At 32.4% G+C, this 19,549-nt stretch overlaps 1 protein-coding gene across 4 annotated transcripts in view; it reads left to right on the top strand.

Annotated features, from left to right (window-relative positions):
- The window catches only part of LOC129798278 (protein roadkill), a 268,894-nt gene that overhangs the window by 196,280 nt on the left and 53,065 nt on the right, over positions 1–19,549 (top strand). For 2 of the 4 annotated variants that reach the window (XM_055841338.1, XM_055841334.1), the window contains one exon: positions 12,946–12,972. The exons of the other annotated variants lie outside the window; for them this stretch is intronic. Coding sequence is in view for 1 of the 2 variants with exons in the window: in XM_055841334.1 (XP_055697309.1) it covers positions 12,946–12,972 (27 nt within the window). In the remaining variant the exon portion in view is untranslated. The remainder of the gene's footprint in view (positions 1–12,945; positions 12,973–19,549) is intronic. 4 annotated transcript variants of the gene reach the window in all.

A 19,549-nucleotide genomic window follows, 5' to 3' on the forward strand; every position in this document is an offset into this window, starting at 1 on the left:
CCCCATCGTTTTCACAGCCGAAAAGATGAAATCCCATTTGCTCCACATGAGCCAAACACGCGCGTGGACTGATACAAGGTCGACGTGATAATTGAATAAAACGTACAGAGTGTGAGAAAATTATAGAATCAGCACATTTCTCCCTTTCTGCTGAATTCTCATTTATAATATTATCTGTTTTTTCTTCGCAAAAAAAAAATAATCCACGTTTTTGCACATAACGTCAGAGTGGGAAGAGAGAATTATATATAGCAAATATAGCAATCTTTTGTGAATAATTTAAGTGAATCATCTACATAAGAAATGTGATATAGTATTATGTTATTTTTCGTGGAATTTTCAATTGAAATCATAAATAATAAGTTCAAATTAGACACTCTTTTTTTGGGTCTTTCTCACTGAAATTCTATTCCATGTCCCCTATCCATGTCAATTGTATCAGATTTTCAAGTGAAGAAGTTTCTATGTATAATAGAATTTGATCTCTACCAAATCCGATTCAACATATTCAATTTCACAGTGACTGAAATGAATGGGTGAAAAAAAATTAATCTTGTCTGTGTAACATCAATTGAGAAGAGAAATTCTTCGTCTTTTGAGACCAAATTTCCTCTTTTACAATTGAGAAAACCAATCCATCTTATTGAGGCTTTTCTCATAAAGAATTTTTGGGTGGTAAATTTCAATGGAACATCATTAGGAATGCCTAAATTATCTCTAAGGTGATTTTTCTCAAAAAAGTCCAAACAAAACGACAACCCTCTCTTATTTTCACATAAAAAAAAGAAATATCTTTCCAATAGGGTTTTTGTACATCCTTGAGAAGAGAAAACATTTTGGGATTTTTGTTTAAATTTCATTAGGCACGCTTTCAAAATATAGCAGCTCTTTTCTCTTGAGTTCCCTGGAAAACATTTACCAAATGGAGAGGATATACCACCCAAATTGTAAGTTGATCTTGCGTGTTAAATTAACTCCCCTCGAAAATTGAAACGAATTCACTAATTTTTTCTGCCCATTCAAAAAACATTTTAATGTGCTTCCAAAATTTCAAAAAAAAAAGTGAAATAAAATCTTTTTTTTTTGCCACAATCTTACTGTGGGTGTTCTTCCATTGGAAGGTCTCACAGACGAGCTAAAAAGTCGGCAAACCTTATGTCTACACAAATGGCGTCCTTCTTCACTCAACCATCATACAATCATCCACAGTATATGGATACAAAAGAGAAAATGTTCTAAGCATTTAAAATTCATTCTTTTTCTTATTTGATTTCATCCGTTAAGTAAGCGAAACAACAAAACGACTCATCTTTTTACATGCGCGCCTTTTCCATAGACAGAACCTGGGTACAAGAAGAAAAAAAAACACGACGCACAGGATGGCTATGGAGATCTGAAAGACCACCCCTGTGAATTTTTGTACAAATATCACTATTGGAGGACTTATGTATATATATACGTGAAAAATCATCATGAAGATGGGAGAATCAATAGACCAAAAAAACACACAATTCCAGAGGGAGATAAATACCAAATAATCATGGTTGAGACAAAAAGGAGCACCCAGGGAGATTAATTATTACCTAGATAGACCATTTTAGGGGTATAACAACTTTTGAAAAAAAAAAAAAAAAGATTGGAATTTAACCAATGCGCTAAGAAAAAAAAGATAATAAGGCTCTGAATACCGCTGTTCATTACTTGAACAAGTTCCTAATTGGACAGAAATTCAATGAACTGTTCCATTAGAAAATCGAGCCAAGATTGTGTAGGGTAGAATTGATAGGTTTTGATTGTCTTAAACAGATTTTTGCATTGTATGATCTAATTGGCAATTGATAACCCAGTCGATGGTCAAACACATTAATTCTGAAAGGTAATTCACGAGCGTAACCAGATAAGTTTTCGACTGGTAACTGGTTAATATATTTTATAAAGATAATTTTGAATCACTGCATAGTTGAAGGTACAGTGTCTCGGATTAATACAAAATGGAGTGTTGTACGAGATGATTGGTTTTAGCTATGGCTAAATTTCGGATTAACCAGGCAATTGACAAACGAAATAGACAGTAACTAGTTGTGACTCGTTATTTTCAGGTCTATTGGATATCGTTTGACAAATCTAAGACGACGTTGGACGTTGAATCACGAATCTTACACTGTCCAATATTATTGGTTTCAGTCAGAACAAATGAGCATTCAAAATTTAGTCTCGACTAAACCTAAATTTTGATCAAACTTAAACTGATGACCAAAAACGAAAGATCCCCTGTTCAAGTCTGAACGGAAGCAGAATGTTTTTTCCGTCTCTAATAAGAACTGAGGATTGAGGTTTCATTCAATCTGACTGCAACCATTATATACACTTATGCTTACAAACCAGGTTGAACACATTTCCAAAACCGCTCAAAACTTTCACTTTCCCTTAACCATATTGAGATTTCAAAATTTTATTCATCAATGATTTAATTCTTTGTCAATGTATCTACTTACTAGGTGCTAAAAGTTGCTAGTGTTTTTGTCCTGAAGATAACTAAAACAAAGATATTACTTAACGGTGGCAGCCAAAATCCCGAAAGCCAAAATCCCGAATGCCAAAATCCCGAAAAGGCCAAAATCCCGAAAACCAAAATCCCGAATTTTCAAAATCCTGAAAGGGATTAAATTATATGGAGGAAAAAGTTTAGAATAATTTCCTAAGCCACAGAAGATTTCCCTTTGCTTCCAGCGTGCAATCGTGGGAGTAGCTGTGACACTTTCGAGAATTAGGGATTTTGGCTTTCGGGATTTTGGCGTTCGAGATTTTGGCTTTCGGGATTTTGGCGTTCGGGATTTTGACTGGGACCCATTACTCCCATTACGAAATCTGGGCACTTTCTCTCCTCCCCATTCTTAAACAAAAACCTAACTGTAAAAGATCTGAATTTTAAACTAAATTTTCCCTTATAATAAGATGTTTTTTGTAAAATTTTGAAAACTATGATTAGTAGGTTAAAGATTTTGAAATTACATGATTTTATTAACGATATAGAAGATCTAAAGAAACATTTTACGTTTTTAGTATTCCATAGCCATGAGAAATCTTACAGGTCTTTTTGATATGAATGGAATTATCAATGTTTGATAGATAAATCCTGAAAGTTTTCGATTTTGAAAAAATAGTATTCGTCTTAAGATATTTTAGAAAAGAAGGGTATTTAATTAGGGTATAATGAGGTAATTTTGAATAGCATCTAAATTCAAACTTTAAGTTTTCCTCCTTGTTTTAGATGGAAAGAGAGAAATAGATCACCACGAAAAGTGCAAGTTTAGTTTATAAGAAATTTTACGTTTTCTTTTATTTAGCCATATGAAAAAGTGTGGAAATTTCAAAATTGAAAATTAGATTCTGTTCAAAATTACTCCATTGTGCCCTATTACTTTATACCGCGGTAAAGCTCCCTTTGGTATTGGCAATAGCGCTTGAAATATCATTCCAGATTTTTGGAACTATTCGAAATTCGAAAACCTAGTTTTGATAAGGGATTTTATTTTACTTGAAAATATTTCTTTAAATTGTTTTTTTTTTTCAATTTAATCTATTGCTAATATATTCAATATTTTGTTAAGACCATTTTACACTTAAGGTTGATCCAGAGGAACTCTTTTAATGTACTCAAGCAAGATTTTTCGGAAATTTTGGATCAACAATTTGATGTTAAAGTCAAATCTTCCGTTTAATTATGAATTTTGAGACCTTTTATAACTGGGTTATAATCATCAATCTAACCGGTACACGAGTTTCAGGCTGGAGGTTTAACCCTGTTCCTAAATGTGTCAACATCTTAAATAATAATCGATTTTGTTTGTTTTACAAAATCTAATAGATTATTTGCCTTTGGTATCCAATCGTAAGTTAAAAATTTTCATAAAAATATTTCTTGATAAGAAATTAAATGAGTTAAACCATATGGCTAAATTTTAGTTTCAAAGCACGTATTACTGAAAATATTATCTGAATTTAGAAACAATAAAGGCTTTCGGAAATAAAGGCAAAGGAAAAATACCCAGTAGGGGAAGTGGGGCACCTTTGAATGGGGTAGATTTGAAATTGGGCTTTTTCCGATTTTTAAACTGAATTGAGCTATGTTATAATATAATGTAGCTTCTCAGTCTGTTTGTGCAGCTAAATTATTTCGTAATAAGGCTCAATTTTATTTAAAAATATGTGAAAAATCCCAATATCAAAGCTTCCCTACAATCAAAAGTGTCCCACTTCCCCCTATGGGCTTTTGTTATATATTTTCCCTTTTAATGGTTAAACCAAAATTATATTTTCAATGCATATTCAAAGCAGGAAATTTCGTATTTAATCCTGTAATAGTAATCATCTTGTGTATTAAAATGATCCTTATGGATTTTCTGGTGCAAGTGCATAAAATGGATAATATTAATGGATGAATAGCATGTTTTGCCATTAATCACTCAAAGTTTGTACTATATATATATTTCTGAACAGAAGAGAAGCAAGGCAGGAAAAAAAAAGGTCAAAGAAGTCTCGAGACAATTAACCCAATTTTTGGATGGTTTTGCACTTATTTGAGTATATAATTCACTGACCCAATTTTTATTCAATTTTTCAACCACAAATATTAAATAGTGTGATACAAAAATGAATGAATGATGGTCGTGGGTAAGGAAAGAAAAAGCTTCGTCACTCTTTTAGTGTGGCCACAGAGAGACAGAGTTACTGGTGTTGAGTGTGAAAAAGAGAGCTTCAGGAAATGGATGAGTGGAAAATGTTTATGGTGGAGGCGGGTTGGATATATATAGTGATTTAGTTTGCTACATAGAGGGGTGGGTGGGTGGTTTTGTATATATGATGTGTTGGGGCATGTGAGGTAGAGGTGACACTAATGCGCGAGCAAATGGGTGGCCTAGAAAGGTTGTGTAAAAGCTCCAACCCTCAGTGCGTCTCATGAGCTTTCAAGGATGTCCTACACTGGATGGTGTCACCTCGATTTTGGGGGTGTGTTTGTTGGTCATGGAGGTGACTCACATTTACTCTGAGGGTCAAATGGAGCGTTCCTTTTTTTCTTTCCCGACAATTTGCTACTTATTTCAGTTTTTTTGTGGTTGCTATAACGTATGATTTGTTTTATTCGGCACGATCTCTGAGAGATAGTGCTCATTTGATATCACAAGGGCACAAGTCATTTTGCGTGATATTTTTTTTTCTGACTGGAGAAAAGATTTTATTTGTCTTATTTATTTATTTATCATTTTCACAACTAAGTACACACACTCTATCACTGAGAAGAAAACGGGGGTGCGATTATCCTTTTTTTCTCATTACATTAACAACATTTTTAGGTGTAAAAATATATCAACATTTTTTAATGTTAATTTTACACCTTTTTTTTAGGGTAAAATTAACATGAAAAAGGGTAACTTTAACCCCTAATACACCTAAAAAGCATAATATTTACACCGTTTTCGGATCAATACTGCAGGGTAAAATAAACATTTTCGGATTTCTCTCAGTGATGATGCAAGTGTTCCGGGTTAAAATCCCCTTGCCCAGGATTTTTTTTCTGGAATTAAAGGTGTTTAAACTTAAACTGCATAAAAGATTATAGTGCTTGTCTATAAATCTCGTTTACGAGAATGCCTTGTCTATATCGACGGCTCCATTCCATACTATGCTAAGATAAGATAAGATTTTGCCAGGGGTCAGTTCTCCATTTCGGATATTCCGATGCATCCAGGCCACCAATTGGGCCCCTTATGCTTCCCCACTCCTATTCTATCTTATCCCCCGATACGGGTAGCCGCTCTATATCGCAGCTCTGTGAGCAGTCAGTGCCGTTACTATATCACAGCATCCCTTCTCGGTGTGTGTTTGGGATCAGTGACAGCGAATATTTGTATCGATTGAAGTACCACTTTCACATCGAAACTCGTTCTCGTACCAGCCTCTATTGTTTAGGCGGTTCACTTTTTTGCCAATATGCACCATTGACATTACTATTCATTCATTCACTGGACGAATTCAAAGCCGATATGGCATGAGAAATCTTTTTCTGCTGCTGCTCAGCTTTGAACCCCAGACCTCGCAGTCATAGAGCTACTACTCTATCCACTGACCCACTCGAGGCCCCCACTTCCATACTATGCTAAGTCGACTTAGCTTTATATTACTCCGAGAAATATGTTGTTCCTTGGACCGAGATCTGCAACTGGTGAAAATTTGGTGGTCATCCGGCGTTCGGGTAACGAGATATTTGAGACTTTCGAAAAAAAAAAAAAAATTACATGAACAGCATAGGAAATCGCCAACTTCAAATGGCTCTTCTGAAAAGTTGTCATTCTGAGATAGCATAGTATGGAATGGAACCGCCGATGTAATGTTGTGGCAACATAATTATTTATTAATTTTTAAAAATTGTATGAAAATTTGTACAAAAAGTACCCTATTCAAAAATGAAAAGTGATATCTTATAGTGCCTTATGGCCTCCAAACACTAGCAGCAATTTCTTTAACAAATGCATTTTTAAAGAAAATTTCCCTTATCCTTGTAGGTAGATACGTCAGAATTTTTAAAAAAGGCAATTTTTGACAAAAATTGCTTCTAGTGTGTAGACACCATGAGGCTTTTATACTAAATTGAGAACAGTCGTCAGCGCCTCTAACGGGAGATAATAGCGCCCCCATGGGAGAGATATTCTTAACAAAACCAGTGCAGCATAGATTTTTAACTCCAAAAATGTAATGTTCTTTTGTTATTAATGCTATCAATATTAGTTCGAAGCTTTTTATAGTCAAAAAGAACGATTTATGTATCTTCATAGCATTGACTAATATTTTTTAACATAAAGATTTTTTTTGTGTAAGATCATATCGTATTTATGATAAAATTCTAAATTTTTTTTTTCAAGCTTCAATAGCAAAATAAATTTAATATAGGTTACACTATGAGAGTCGCACGGTATAAAGTCTCAAAATCGAAACAAAAAGCAAGTTGTGTCCCTGTAATTGCGTATGAGCGATATGGTGAAAGAGAGAGAAATCAAAACGACCTGAATTCAGCACCGTGCAAAAGTTATTCCTTTCTGGTTCACATTCAAATATTTAGTTAATTTCGTAATGCGTCGAAATTACAATAATCTAATTGAATTATATACTTAAAGTCGCTTTGGCGGTGTGCTTTGTGTATTGAAGGTGGTGTTAGTCTTGGATTTGTATTAGTATGAGAAATATGTAGAGTTGTGTCCTTGCGAAATGATGAACAATTTGTCACAGTTTAATGGATTAAACAGTGGCAAGCATAGTTTCCCGATATTCTCGAGGATACCACCCGCCCCCTCTTGACTTATCGACTATATAGATGGGTTATAAAATTTACCGCACTAAAAGGTACATAATTCAATGTATTAAATGAATTAAAAAAAAGTAGCCACCTCTCATATCGCAATTAATTCTAAAAGCAATGATGATCGCAAAGTTTAAACCACTATATAACGTCATCACGACAAAATGTGTGTGCGGTTTTTACTTCTCCTCACTTTTGACCTCGAATAACTTCCTCGATTATTATATATATATATGTATTTTTTTAATGCTGAACACACATACACAAGTACATAATTTGTTGCTATATATAAGATTCTTTGCTATGTGTCTCATTGGTTTAATCATACTAATTACATTCGTGATAGTTGTTTGTATTTGATATATAGACATACTCTCACGGGTAGATTAAGTTTAAAGTCAGCCAGTATCATTTCAATATCAAACATTCTATATTTTAGGACGTAGATAGGTTACACGTGGAAAACTTTTATCTTTTGTTTAAATTTTTATTCACTCAATTGGTTTATTGTAACATTCCAGAAAAAAAGACAAATTTTTGGGCTTGTCGAAATTCCTTTATACGATTTTTTTTGTCGGAATTTCTGCGTAACAATCCTCCAGTAAAACGATTTATTGTAGTGGCAAAATGATTCAAAAGAACAAATAACAACCTTTATCACTATTTGATTAAATCATTTTGCAATGAGATGTTTATAAAGAGAATAAATTGAAAATTGTAATTTTTTTGCATTTTCCAACTGCAATTTTACCTTTTGACATTTTTTTTCCATATATATATGTGCAATTTCCATGAGTCTTTTCTTTGCGCTTATTCAAAATACATCAATTCAATATGTATAGTTCTCTTTTTCTATATAGCGATGGAGAAAAAAATCCTTGAATCTGTGTATTAGTGAGACAAGGTCATGCGAATTGAATTAACTTCCAGACGTTTCGCATTTAAACGCGATGATGATAATGTTAGCTCTTCTCGAAGAGTGCAAAAAAAAGGAAATATATATAACGTGTGAGAAAGATTGTTAATCAGGGATGATAGAGGTTATATTGTTTTTCCATGTTACTTTCAATTGTCGTTCTAGGAAGTAAATCAAGGATAAGGGTGGTTTTGCGTTGGAAACCTTTTTTTCAGACTTTGTTGCTGAGCTGATATCATGTGGTTAGTTGTTTTTATCAATAACATCATGTTATACAGCTTTAATGGCTTTAGTAAACAGATTTTAAAACGAGGTTTTCCGTTAGTATTTTTTTACAATTGCAATTTAAGATTATTATTATTATTTAATAGGGATTACAGAGTTATTTGACACAGAAGAATTTAGTAATATAGAAAAATTATTCGGAAAGCACCTATTAATAGCTTTGGCTGTGTGATTTTTGATAGATTCAGATATTAGGAAACCTACATTACGATGATAAGCTTTGAAATTCTTTATAATGTAAATATTGATACTTACATTACTTTTTTTAAGGGTTGGGGCTTAGAGTTACAGGCTGGTTCTTAAATGGGAAAAGTACCAAAGATTTGAGTGACTTTCCCCTCTGGGAGTAACCCTACTGATTGTAAGCTTTTCTTTAATTCTAACACTTCAGATCGGTCAAAGTTATCTGTATCTACGGTACCTTAATATATCTTATCCTAGAAAATATTCCGGACCCTTCAAAACAACTTTTGCAATAGCAGCAAAGTATTACCACTGACTCAATTTAGTAACAAGCGCGTTGTAGGCCATTGCAACCATATCTATTTTCTACAATTTTGCACACTTTATGAGCTGATGTCATGTTTTAGGTCATCGTGGGCTCATAATAGGGTCATCTCTAGATTTGCCAATCAGATGACCAACTCATCGGAGCCTATCGAAGCATAATTTCTAGATATTACCACTCTTTGGTATAACTCGTACATCTTACCGTTGTAAATTCCAGAATCGTTTCCCTAAAGGGTTAAAAGTCCGTCGTAAATCCTTCTCTCAAATAGGGTTAAGAGTTCGTGATTTTAAGAATGATACGTACGATACCGTTCCCAAATCCCATAAATTGAGAGTGATCGATTGAAGTTCACAAAACAATTAGTTAAGGTCATGTCGTAAATCAAATAGGGCTTGTGATTGTGACTCCTCTAGAGGTCAATTGGTAGAACACTCGTCTAGATAATAAGAAGTCCATAGTTTGATCCTGATGGGTAGAGTCGGAAACTTGGGTGTCACTCTGATTGACGATTCAGTCTTAAAATTCGTACAATAGATTCACAGTCTTACTAAGGACACAACTCTCAGATTAATAATACCTGATCTATAGGTTCATAGTCCTGTATAAAAATTGCTCGGTCATTATGCTCAATGTTCTAAATCGAAACACTGTTGATAGACTGTTAGAGCCCAAACAGACCTGGGGTGATCCTCGACAATTTTTAGCCTGTAAAATGAGGCAGTAACGTAATTAATGCAACGGAGCTCTTATCCTAAGCCCTCAGTGTGTGACAGTTTGGGATAAATCTTTGTTACCAAATTTTACAGGCTAAGTATACTCTAGAATTGGTCTGTGTCTCTTCGGGGCCTTAGACTTGTAGTAGATCTCACTGGATAGCCTACCAGTGCAAATTACATATAGGTTTATATTCTATAAAACCTGTGAAGTTATGTTGATTTTGTAACAAGGTGGCGACATTATTTGTAGCCTGTTTTTGCTTATGGTCTTCTCGCAAAAATCTTCAACTTTCGCATTCGTTATGATTTTCGGAATCGCCTTCAGACAAAAATTGCGACAGGACCATAGACAGGCCGCAAGTAAATGACGTCACTACTTGATAACATTATAATTTTGATCATAATTTCACAAACTTTTCTAATGATTAATTCAATTGATAAGGCCTATAATGTCGGGTACTTCTTAAATTTGTTATTAATTCCTCGAGTTTCTAAATAGGGTAAGTGTGCCAAATTTCGGCATAGTTGCATGCAAGCGTCAAAGTCTCAAGTTTGAAATGTAATTTTTTAAATTCAAATTGATTTTTTTATTCTTTTTTTTGTAAAAGTGTTGCTTGGAACCTTGTAAAGAGTTTACCGTCTTTATTTACTCTATAATCATTCTTAATACATTTTAAAATGAATAAAAATATAGACATAGCTTTTGTGGCCTATTTCGGCCACCTTCATTCTCATAGTTCCTTGCCCTTCGGGAATTCTTTCAATATCTTTTTCACGTCATCTCGTTTGTCGAATCTACATTTTTTGTTATTCTTTTGCATTGTATAATCAATCTCTAGAGTATGTAAAATCTAAAAGTTCATGGAAATTCCAGGAACAAAAAAGGTGGCCGAAATTGCAAGCTGACCGGAATTTGGCACACTTACCCTAGGTTTCCTCGGTTCTTCTAGGCGTCTCAGGTTCTTAAGACTCCTCGTATTCCTCGGGATTCTCAGGTTTTTTGAGTCTCTCATGAATAAAATTATTTTTAAGGGAGTATGGGTCAGTTTTACATATTCATACAATTAGGGTAGAGTCAGTACTTTTCGCCACCATTAAACTTTAGGGGCCTCGTAAGGTGTGATATTTTTGTCAGACTAAAATGAATTTTTGTGTAAAGATACTTTGAAGCAATATCTGTCTATATATCTAGGGTACGTCTCGAGAATTTTAGAGAATCTCATTGAAAAATATGCATTGGGATATTAGAACAAAACATATTATGAGTGTTGAAATGCTACTTATTCTTAAATGACTTAAATTAGTTGTATTTATATTAGGTGGCGAAAAAGTACTTACATGGCGAAAAGGGTTGACTCTACCCTAGTATTTGTTTTTTACGTTAATAAATTAATATCCTGGATTTGTCCTATATTTTTCAAGTAGGGGGGGGGGGTGGGGCACCTTTGAATTGTGGTACCTTTTAAATAAAATATTTTTCTTCTATTTTTAATTGAAACTGGATCTTGCCATATTACACATAATTAGGTCCTTAAACCAATTTTGAAGCTAAAATACAATATAGCATGCAAACAGATAGAACAAAATTGCAAGCAACAAAAGTACCATTGATACAAATTTAAAGGGAACTCTAAAAATACGTTGATCAGCTTAAAACTCCTTCCCTCTCACCTAGTTTTCTTGGAATTTAATTTTTAATTTAGTAGCAATTTTTAATCGTGTGAAAGTTCAAAGTGGACACGATTTTTCTCAAGCATTTCTTACCTTCCTGTCCTTCATGATATTATGTTTACACGGTTTACACTATATATAGCGTGACTGTATTTTCTTGAAATTGAAAAGTATTTTAGGCTTTTTTTCCCCTTGTAATATTCTGTGTCACGGGGAGTGTATGAAGGTAGTATATGATGAAGTTAACATTAAGGAAAAAGGTGTATACGTGAATTACTTGTTTGAACATTTGCTCAGAAGTTCTATATTTCTCTGACTGAGATTATATGTTTTTTTTTACCTTTTGTGAGACTTGTTTCACATTCACCTTTTTTCTGCTACATGGCAATAATATATGAAAGTAAACTTTTGAGTGGCATTTATACTATCAAAGTCTTACAATTGTGGGGCTATTACATGGAGTTAGTTTCCTATAACTTTAAAGTACTTGGCGCACATTCCACGCACAGAGCAAGTACACGAGGTTACAAATGTGAATTGAATATGCATTAATGTTTTAAATGTGGGATTTAACAGTTAAACTGTTTTATTGATATTTGCCAATTAGATAGAGATGAAAAAAAAAAGAAAAATAGATTATTTTCCGAGTTTTTTTTTTCACTGAACATCAAATTAAATTGGTATTCTTCTGGAACACGCACATTAAGTCTGTTATAGAGATGTGAAGAAATAAAGGTATTAAATTGTAATTATTGGGGTATTTAAAGTGGAAAAAGATCCTACAAAAATTGCGGTTTCTTCCTCTAAAATTTGTGTTTATTTAAAAGTTTCTTTTTTTGCGATATTTACACAAAAGTTGGAAGTTTTCTGAGGCATGTGCCAATTTTTTTTCTTTTTCATCACCTCTTAAGCTACCCAAAATACATTTATATCCATCCATTTTATATATTGTTCTGAATTATATACATTGATCTAGCTTCTATATATGTATGAGAGAAGTTTACACTATTTTGGCAACATTTTCAATGTCAATGCGATGACGCGGTGTTCTGTATGGCAAACAATAATGTTCAAGTTTTATTATTGTTAGCATTTATAGAAGCACGTTGAGATGTGTGAAAGAGTATGAGAGAGTTATTAAGAGGAGAAGATTTTTTTTTGTACTAATACAAAGATGTTATAAGTCTCTTTTGGCTCAAGAAAATTCTCACATGATGTGCACAAAGTTTGTGAAAAATCATTCGTCATGTCTTCCGGTATCACCGCTAAAATTAAATAATAACGGCTTGGAATTTATCACGAGTTTACTATATCCGTCTAATTTTATAATAATTATTATTAGATAGACAAATTAAAATTGCAATTTTACTATTTTTAAATAAATTAATTTGTTGCGAGTCAATTTAGATGACTCGTTCTTTTTGTTTTTAGTCAAAAAATAAAATTTTATTGTATTTTCTTGGATAATTCTATCATTGAACAATCTTTTCAGGAAAAAATTTCCTCCCTCTATTTCATGGTAAGTTTAATTTTCATGTTTTTTTCTCTTTCTCTCAATAACTGCTTAATTATCACCGTAGTATATTTTTTATGTTATATATCTCCCATTATATCTTTAAAAAGAGATTTCTAATTTGTCTACTATTGATTTTTCATCTTGGAATTTTTCTCCTAATTAATCTTTATCGTGAGATTTTCCTTTTTTCTGCTATTTCGAACAATTATCTTTTCCTTTTCATATCTGTTATTTTTTTACACAATTTTTCATATCGATTAGTGTCTCTGAACGCCAGTTTGCAATTAAGCACCGTATCAAGGGCATATTGTAATTGTGATTTTCTATTATTATTGATTTTATTCCAAGTATTCTATGTGTATATAAGTAAAAATATATAGAGTGAGAATTGTACACATATTGAACATTATTATCTATAAGTTGACCACAAAACCCAGAATCAATTTGTTATTTAAATGAATTGTTGGGTGTCTGTTGTGACAAAGAGAGATTTATGCTTAGTTCTTGCTATTCACATAAATTTTCAACCTTTTCTTCCATATTTTTTTTCTATATTCTCTACTTCTGTCCCCTTCAACTAGTTCTTTGTCAAGTATGTGTCCTCTTTAGATGCATCTGTGTACACGAGAAGAGAAGCAGGAAGGAGGTCAAAACCAGGAGGAAAAAGGTCATATAGAAATAGATAAGGGCACAACATACATTTCTTTCCTGACCACCCAAATTGTTTGTCCTTCTTTTGGTTTAAGAAGAAAGATCTCCTTGGGAGTTCCTAGGAGCTTCCATGTTACAAATAGAAAAGGGAAACCTTGCATTATTCTGAGATTCCAGGTTTAAGTCCTAAAGCACATAACAGATGTTTGTTGGGAAATACGACCGTAGAAATTAAATTAGAAAAACGCCCTTAAATTTTATGCACTTAGGGGGAATTGGGGCACCTCTGAATATGAGGCAACTTTAAAATTGGGATTTTTTCCTATGTTTAAATGAAACTGAGCCATATCATAATGTAATTTAGCTTCTCAATCTCTTTGTACAGCTCAATTACATCATAATAAGGGTCAATTGTAAATAAAAATAAATGAAAAATCCCAATTTCAAAGCTGCCGCCCTATATTCAAAAATGCCCCACTTTCCCCTACAATATTTTGGAGTATAGCAACAGAGTAAAAGCTCTACTAAACTTAATCTTTCTTTGACAGTTTAAATTAGTACGACTTTTGGTTTGAAAAAATTGGTATATTTCCAAGATTGTTGAATAAGCACAAATAAAATTTAGCACACGCATGTACTAAATCAATAGATATAAATCAGGAAAACACTACATGGAAGAGTAAAGTATATTAGAAGGCCCTGAATGGCAATAAATTTGAAATCATCAGTGCGATATTAAAGAAAAAATATCACCAAATGTGTGTACTAAATTAAAAAAAAAACACTGAAAATAAAAGGCAATAAAGTATTAGAAAATTCACTAGAAGCTGGCCTAAACAAAGACCTAAGTGATCACTTAATATCTGTAACACAAAGAAAAAATTATTAGTACACATGTGTACTAAATCAAGAAAAGAAGAATAAAGTAAAACCTCACTTAACCAAATACCTGAGATATACGTAAAAAGCTGTACTAAATCAAAGAAATATTTTGTTGAAAGTTGTTTTGTGGATTTTTTTTTAGTACTTATCAATTTTAGAAAAAAATGTGGACCAGTTACAGATGGAATGAGAAACCATTCTTGGAATTATTTCAATTCATTTTAAATTACGTAATATTTACCTGTAGCTAAATTTATTACAGTCAAGTTCCTCAAATATGACCAACTGTTGAATTTGAAACGTACCCAAGAAACAAGTTTTTCTTAATATAGTCTTGTAGAATTCCTTAAGTAAGGCACTATAGAACAAAAAATCTTTTTAATTACTTATAACGCTCTTGGTTCCATCACTGAGATTACTATAAGTAAAGTGGCGCACTCTTAAGGATCTTAAGGGCTTCTATAGGAATTTCAACAGAAAATTCGAACTTTAAGTCTTTTAAAAGTGCATTAAAAGACTTGTTTAATACTTGGTTCTATAAGGCAGCTATTTTGCTTCTTGGGTAATGTCGCTGACACACCTTTTCAATTAAGTAAAATTCAATCGATTGAAATTTTGACTTTTACTCTTTCAAACTGAAATAATATAACATATCATTGTCTCTTTCCGTCAAATGAAAATTGAAATTTAAATTTTAAAATTCATTTGACAGATAGAGACAGCTATTATCTGATTTCAGGTTGCACAAGTAAGAGATAAAATTTTAATAGATTGAATTTGACTCAATTAAAAAGGTGTGCCAGCGCTATAAAATTTGAGGTTATGTGAAGAGTTTTGCCTAGAGTCTGAATTAGAACCAATTTTTCATTTCTATTTCCACAATATTATTATATTATATTAACTTCCTCAACAAATTCCATTTATTTAACATTAAATTATATTTATATATTATTAAAAGTTATTTTTCTTAATTTAGCGAAGGTGTATTTCACACAAATTCCGTCACGTTTTTGAAAATATTGTTCATACTTGAGAAACTCTACTGTAACTGTTCAAAGTATGGTCCTGGATACTAAATCGGTCAGCAAAAAATACGTTAATAACCTAAAATTTAGTACATGCTTGTACTAAAGATGTTGTAACAAATTTAATGTATTTAATTTTGATTTAAAGTATTTAGTACAATAAAGAAACATCATTAAGAATTGAGCTAATAATTTGAAAGAAGTTGTACTAAATTAATCAGAAATGCAGTCTTGTATTTTTTGGTACCATTATAAAATGGATCAAAATTATAGATTAAACGGATAAATTTCATTTTTTCCATACGTTTTTGCATAGAGGCACTGACGACTATTGGCAAGTTTTTTCCTAAAGGGAATTGACTTATCAGTCTGATATATTTCGAAATCGTTCATTAAAAGCTATCTAAAAATACACATTTCATAGTGTTCGCCGAAATAATACAAGAACTACGAGCAAATTTGTTTAAGTCGCGGTGCAATATCTGCAAAATTTTTACAAGGAAAAGAGAAAAATAGCTTCACTTTTTATTAGGCTTGATGGGCCCCAGGTCAATGATATGTGAGATGTTTAATTTAGCAAAATGATGGATTTGTACTAAATTTTGTTTCCAAATTCAGATGTTTTTTTAAGTATGATAAACTGTACTAAATCTGAGAAATGCGAGAAAATTGCGGATTATTTTGTCTCCATTAAAGTCAAATGATATGCTAAATATTTAATGGGATTGTAATAAAAGTCAGACAATGTAATATGGGAAGTTAATTTCATTTTCATGAAATTAATGTACCAGCTACATAACCTATAAAATTTCAACAGTAACTACCTCCAATAGTCATTAGCTCAAACCTTCTTGATTTAGAGCTTCAATTTTATTTAGAAACTAATTTGAAATATGAAGACATGGAATTGAAATGTCTAGTGATTATACATAATAAGTGATGTTCAGAATCATCCCAATATTTCGTTTGCAATATGCTTTCCAAAACGTTAAATTATTCCACTATACAATTGCTTGAAATACCTTTTCTCAGAGCGTTTTCTTTACACCCTAAATATTTTATTGGCAATCTTCTTGATTTTGCTCGCTTTCTCTGAAACAAAAGAAAATTCTGCAAAAACGTGCAGATGACTCGTGTCGTTCAATTGAGTTGAAAACTTTCGAGATTGTAATATGTAGAAATTGTGTGGTACGCGACTGGTATGGAAAGAAAAAGAAGGGGGTTTAATCACCTTCTATTTGAGACGATATTTTCTAAATAATTTTCTTTTTCGTGAGAAATTGGAAAAATTTTCTCCTATACATTTTTTCAAATGTTTGAGAGAAATTTTTGCCTTTTGTGTAGACGTTTCTTCATTTTTATTTTTTTTTTTGTTGTTATTTCAATTTTATCGCTAAATTATGAGTGGGTGCCCTTTTGAAGAAAGAGTTAAAGTGTTGGGTTTTGACATGAAAGTCACACTTTTGAAATGTATATCGTGTTTCTGCAATTGCAAATATCTTTTCTCGCCGATAATTCAGCAAAGTAATAAATTTATTGTGCAGTGTAAATTTCACCTACACCACAATTTTTGCAATTATGTCGAATGGGTGACTTTTGCCTAATGGTTAAAAACGTTTTAAAAGCATATTAACCAATGAATCTAATAGGGAATGAGGTGAAAAATTTCTCAATTTTGACTCTTTTATAAAAGTCATGCTGGAATATGCTGCAATAACTTAAAAGCATTGAAATGCGTCTGAATAAGTGTATGAGTTATAGTTTTATGGGTAAATATAACTATAAGTGATATTTAGTGAAAGTATCCAATTGAGTGCACCAACATCTCAGCATTTTCTGTCTGTTTCTCTTTTCTGGGGGAGGGAAAAGAGGGTGATACTTTTGTGAATTGTTGCAGCATTTATCGCAAATAAGTAAGCAATTTTGCAACTTGAGGCACTTTTGTGTTAAAATTCATTCCCATAAACTTTAGGTAATTTACTTTTGCATTGTTACATGCTGAGAGAAAAGGATTTGTGATTGCAAGTGCAAAATTAACCACTAACTTGGCTCGTTTTGTTGTGGTCCTGGAATTTTAAGAATAAAGAAAAGTGAATCACTTTTCTTCGTGACTTACGATTTAAGACGGTAGATGTATAGGGGGGAATGGGGTAGCACTACACAGGGGCAGTTTCAAACACTGCGATTTTTTACAAGTTAATAGGCCTTCACAAAACAAAAACCTATTAACTGGACCTCCAATAAAACGAAGATTTTTAAATCAGTTACAATGTAGGGGAAACTGGGGCACCACCAAACACGGGGTACCGCCACCAAACATTGTGATTTTTTAATCAGATATTCGACTTTTGATGGCAAAACCTATGGAAATTTTTAGGCATTATAGGGATGCTTGTCCACTAAAGAAATGGTAGAGATAGTCCAAGGAGTTTAAAAATGAAAATTAGTGTTTGGTGGTGCCCCAGATCCCCTTATTTACTGCACAGAAAAAAATATATTTTCTGAAATTGTTCGTAAATATTTGTAAAATCCTTGTGGGAACTTGCAAAGAGCTCGTAAATCGTAACGCACTAAAAAGTTCGTAAATTTTTATACTCTTTTCTAGAAACATTGTTCATAACATGATCGCTTGACCAGCACTTGTTCTTTAACAAACATTCGTAAATATTCGTAAAGGCACAAACATGTTTGTAAAATTTTGTAAGTTATTTTCAAAATTTGTCAGACAAACTTTAATAAATGTTTGTGAAGGAAGTACAAACATTCACCAACTTTTTAATGGACTATACGATTTTAAAGCATTTTAGTTCTTCATTAGGATTTCACAAATATTTATACGAATAATTTTACAACAGGTTTTTTTCTGTGTAGGGTAAGTGTACCAAATTTCGGCATAGTTGCATGCAAGCGTCAAAGTCTCAAGTTTGAAATGTAATATTTTAAATACAAATTGATTTTTTTTATTCTTTCTTCTTGAAGAGTGTTGCTGGGAACCTTTTAAATAAAGAGTTTACCGTCTTTATTTACTCTAAAATCATTATTAATACATTTTAAAATGAATAAAATATAGACATGGCTTTGGTGCCCTATTTCGGCCACCTTCATTCTCATAGTTCCTTGCCCTTGGGGAATTCTTCCAATGTCTTTTTCACGTCATTTTGTTTGTTGAATCAACATTTTTTGTTATTCTTTTGCATTGTATAATCTCTAGAGTATGTAAAAACTGAAAACTCATGGAAATTCGAGGAACAAAAAGGGTGGCCGAAATTGCAAGCTGGCCGAACTTTGGCACACTTACCCTACTGAAAATTAGATTCACATTTTGTTAAACAATTATTAAGTTATTGGGAAAACAGAATTTAAGGCAGTTTTGCACAGCAATTTTAGCACGAGTATCAGTCGGATGATTTTTGAATTTCTCAATGTCAAATTTCGAATACTTCTCCGTCAATCCTAGATGGCGCTTCACGTGAGTAAGAGGTAAAGTTCCCAAAGTAGATGATAATCCAATTGAAAAATATTCCTTAATATTACCACATTTACTTAATATCTCTTAAATATTGAAAAAATATTGACAAATTGTCAAAAATTGTGCAAATTCCCCAGATTTTCCTCTGTAGCAGAAAAAATGCAGTAAAACGTTGAGTATTCAATAAAAAAAAACTAGAGCTCTATGAAGAGCTTTTATTGTTGCATTGTTCTCAATACATTTTTCTTTTGCCTCATAGTGTATAGTGATTATTTAAATTTCACCACATGTCTATTTAATTTTTTTTCTCTTCTTCCATTTTAATGATACTAAAAACACTGAAAAAGTTGCAAAAAGAAAGGATTTTCTCTGCACTATTTTGCATTAAGGAAATTGCAATGGGGCTTTTGCGTGAAAAGATGATTTTATGAGAATTTAAACTTTTTGTATTTGGGCTCAAAGAGCTATAAGTCGCTCTCTAAAAATTTATAGTAATATATGTATGAAGAAATAAAACACTTTCCCTTTATGCAATTTTTCGTCTTATACGAGA

This window comes from Phlebotomus papatasi, chromosome 1, assembly GCF_024763615.1.
Source record: "Phlebotomus papatasi isolate M1 chromosome 1, Ppap_2.1, whole genome shotgun sequence".
NCBI lineage: Eukaryota > Metazoa > Arthropoda > Insecta > Diptera > Psychodidae > Phlebotomus > Phlebotomus papatasi.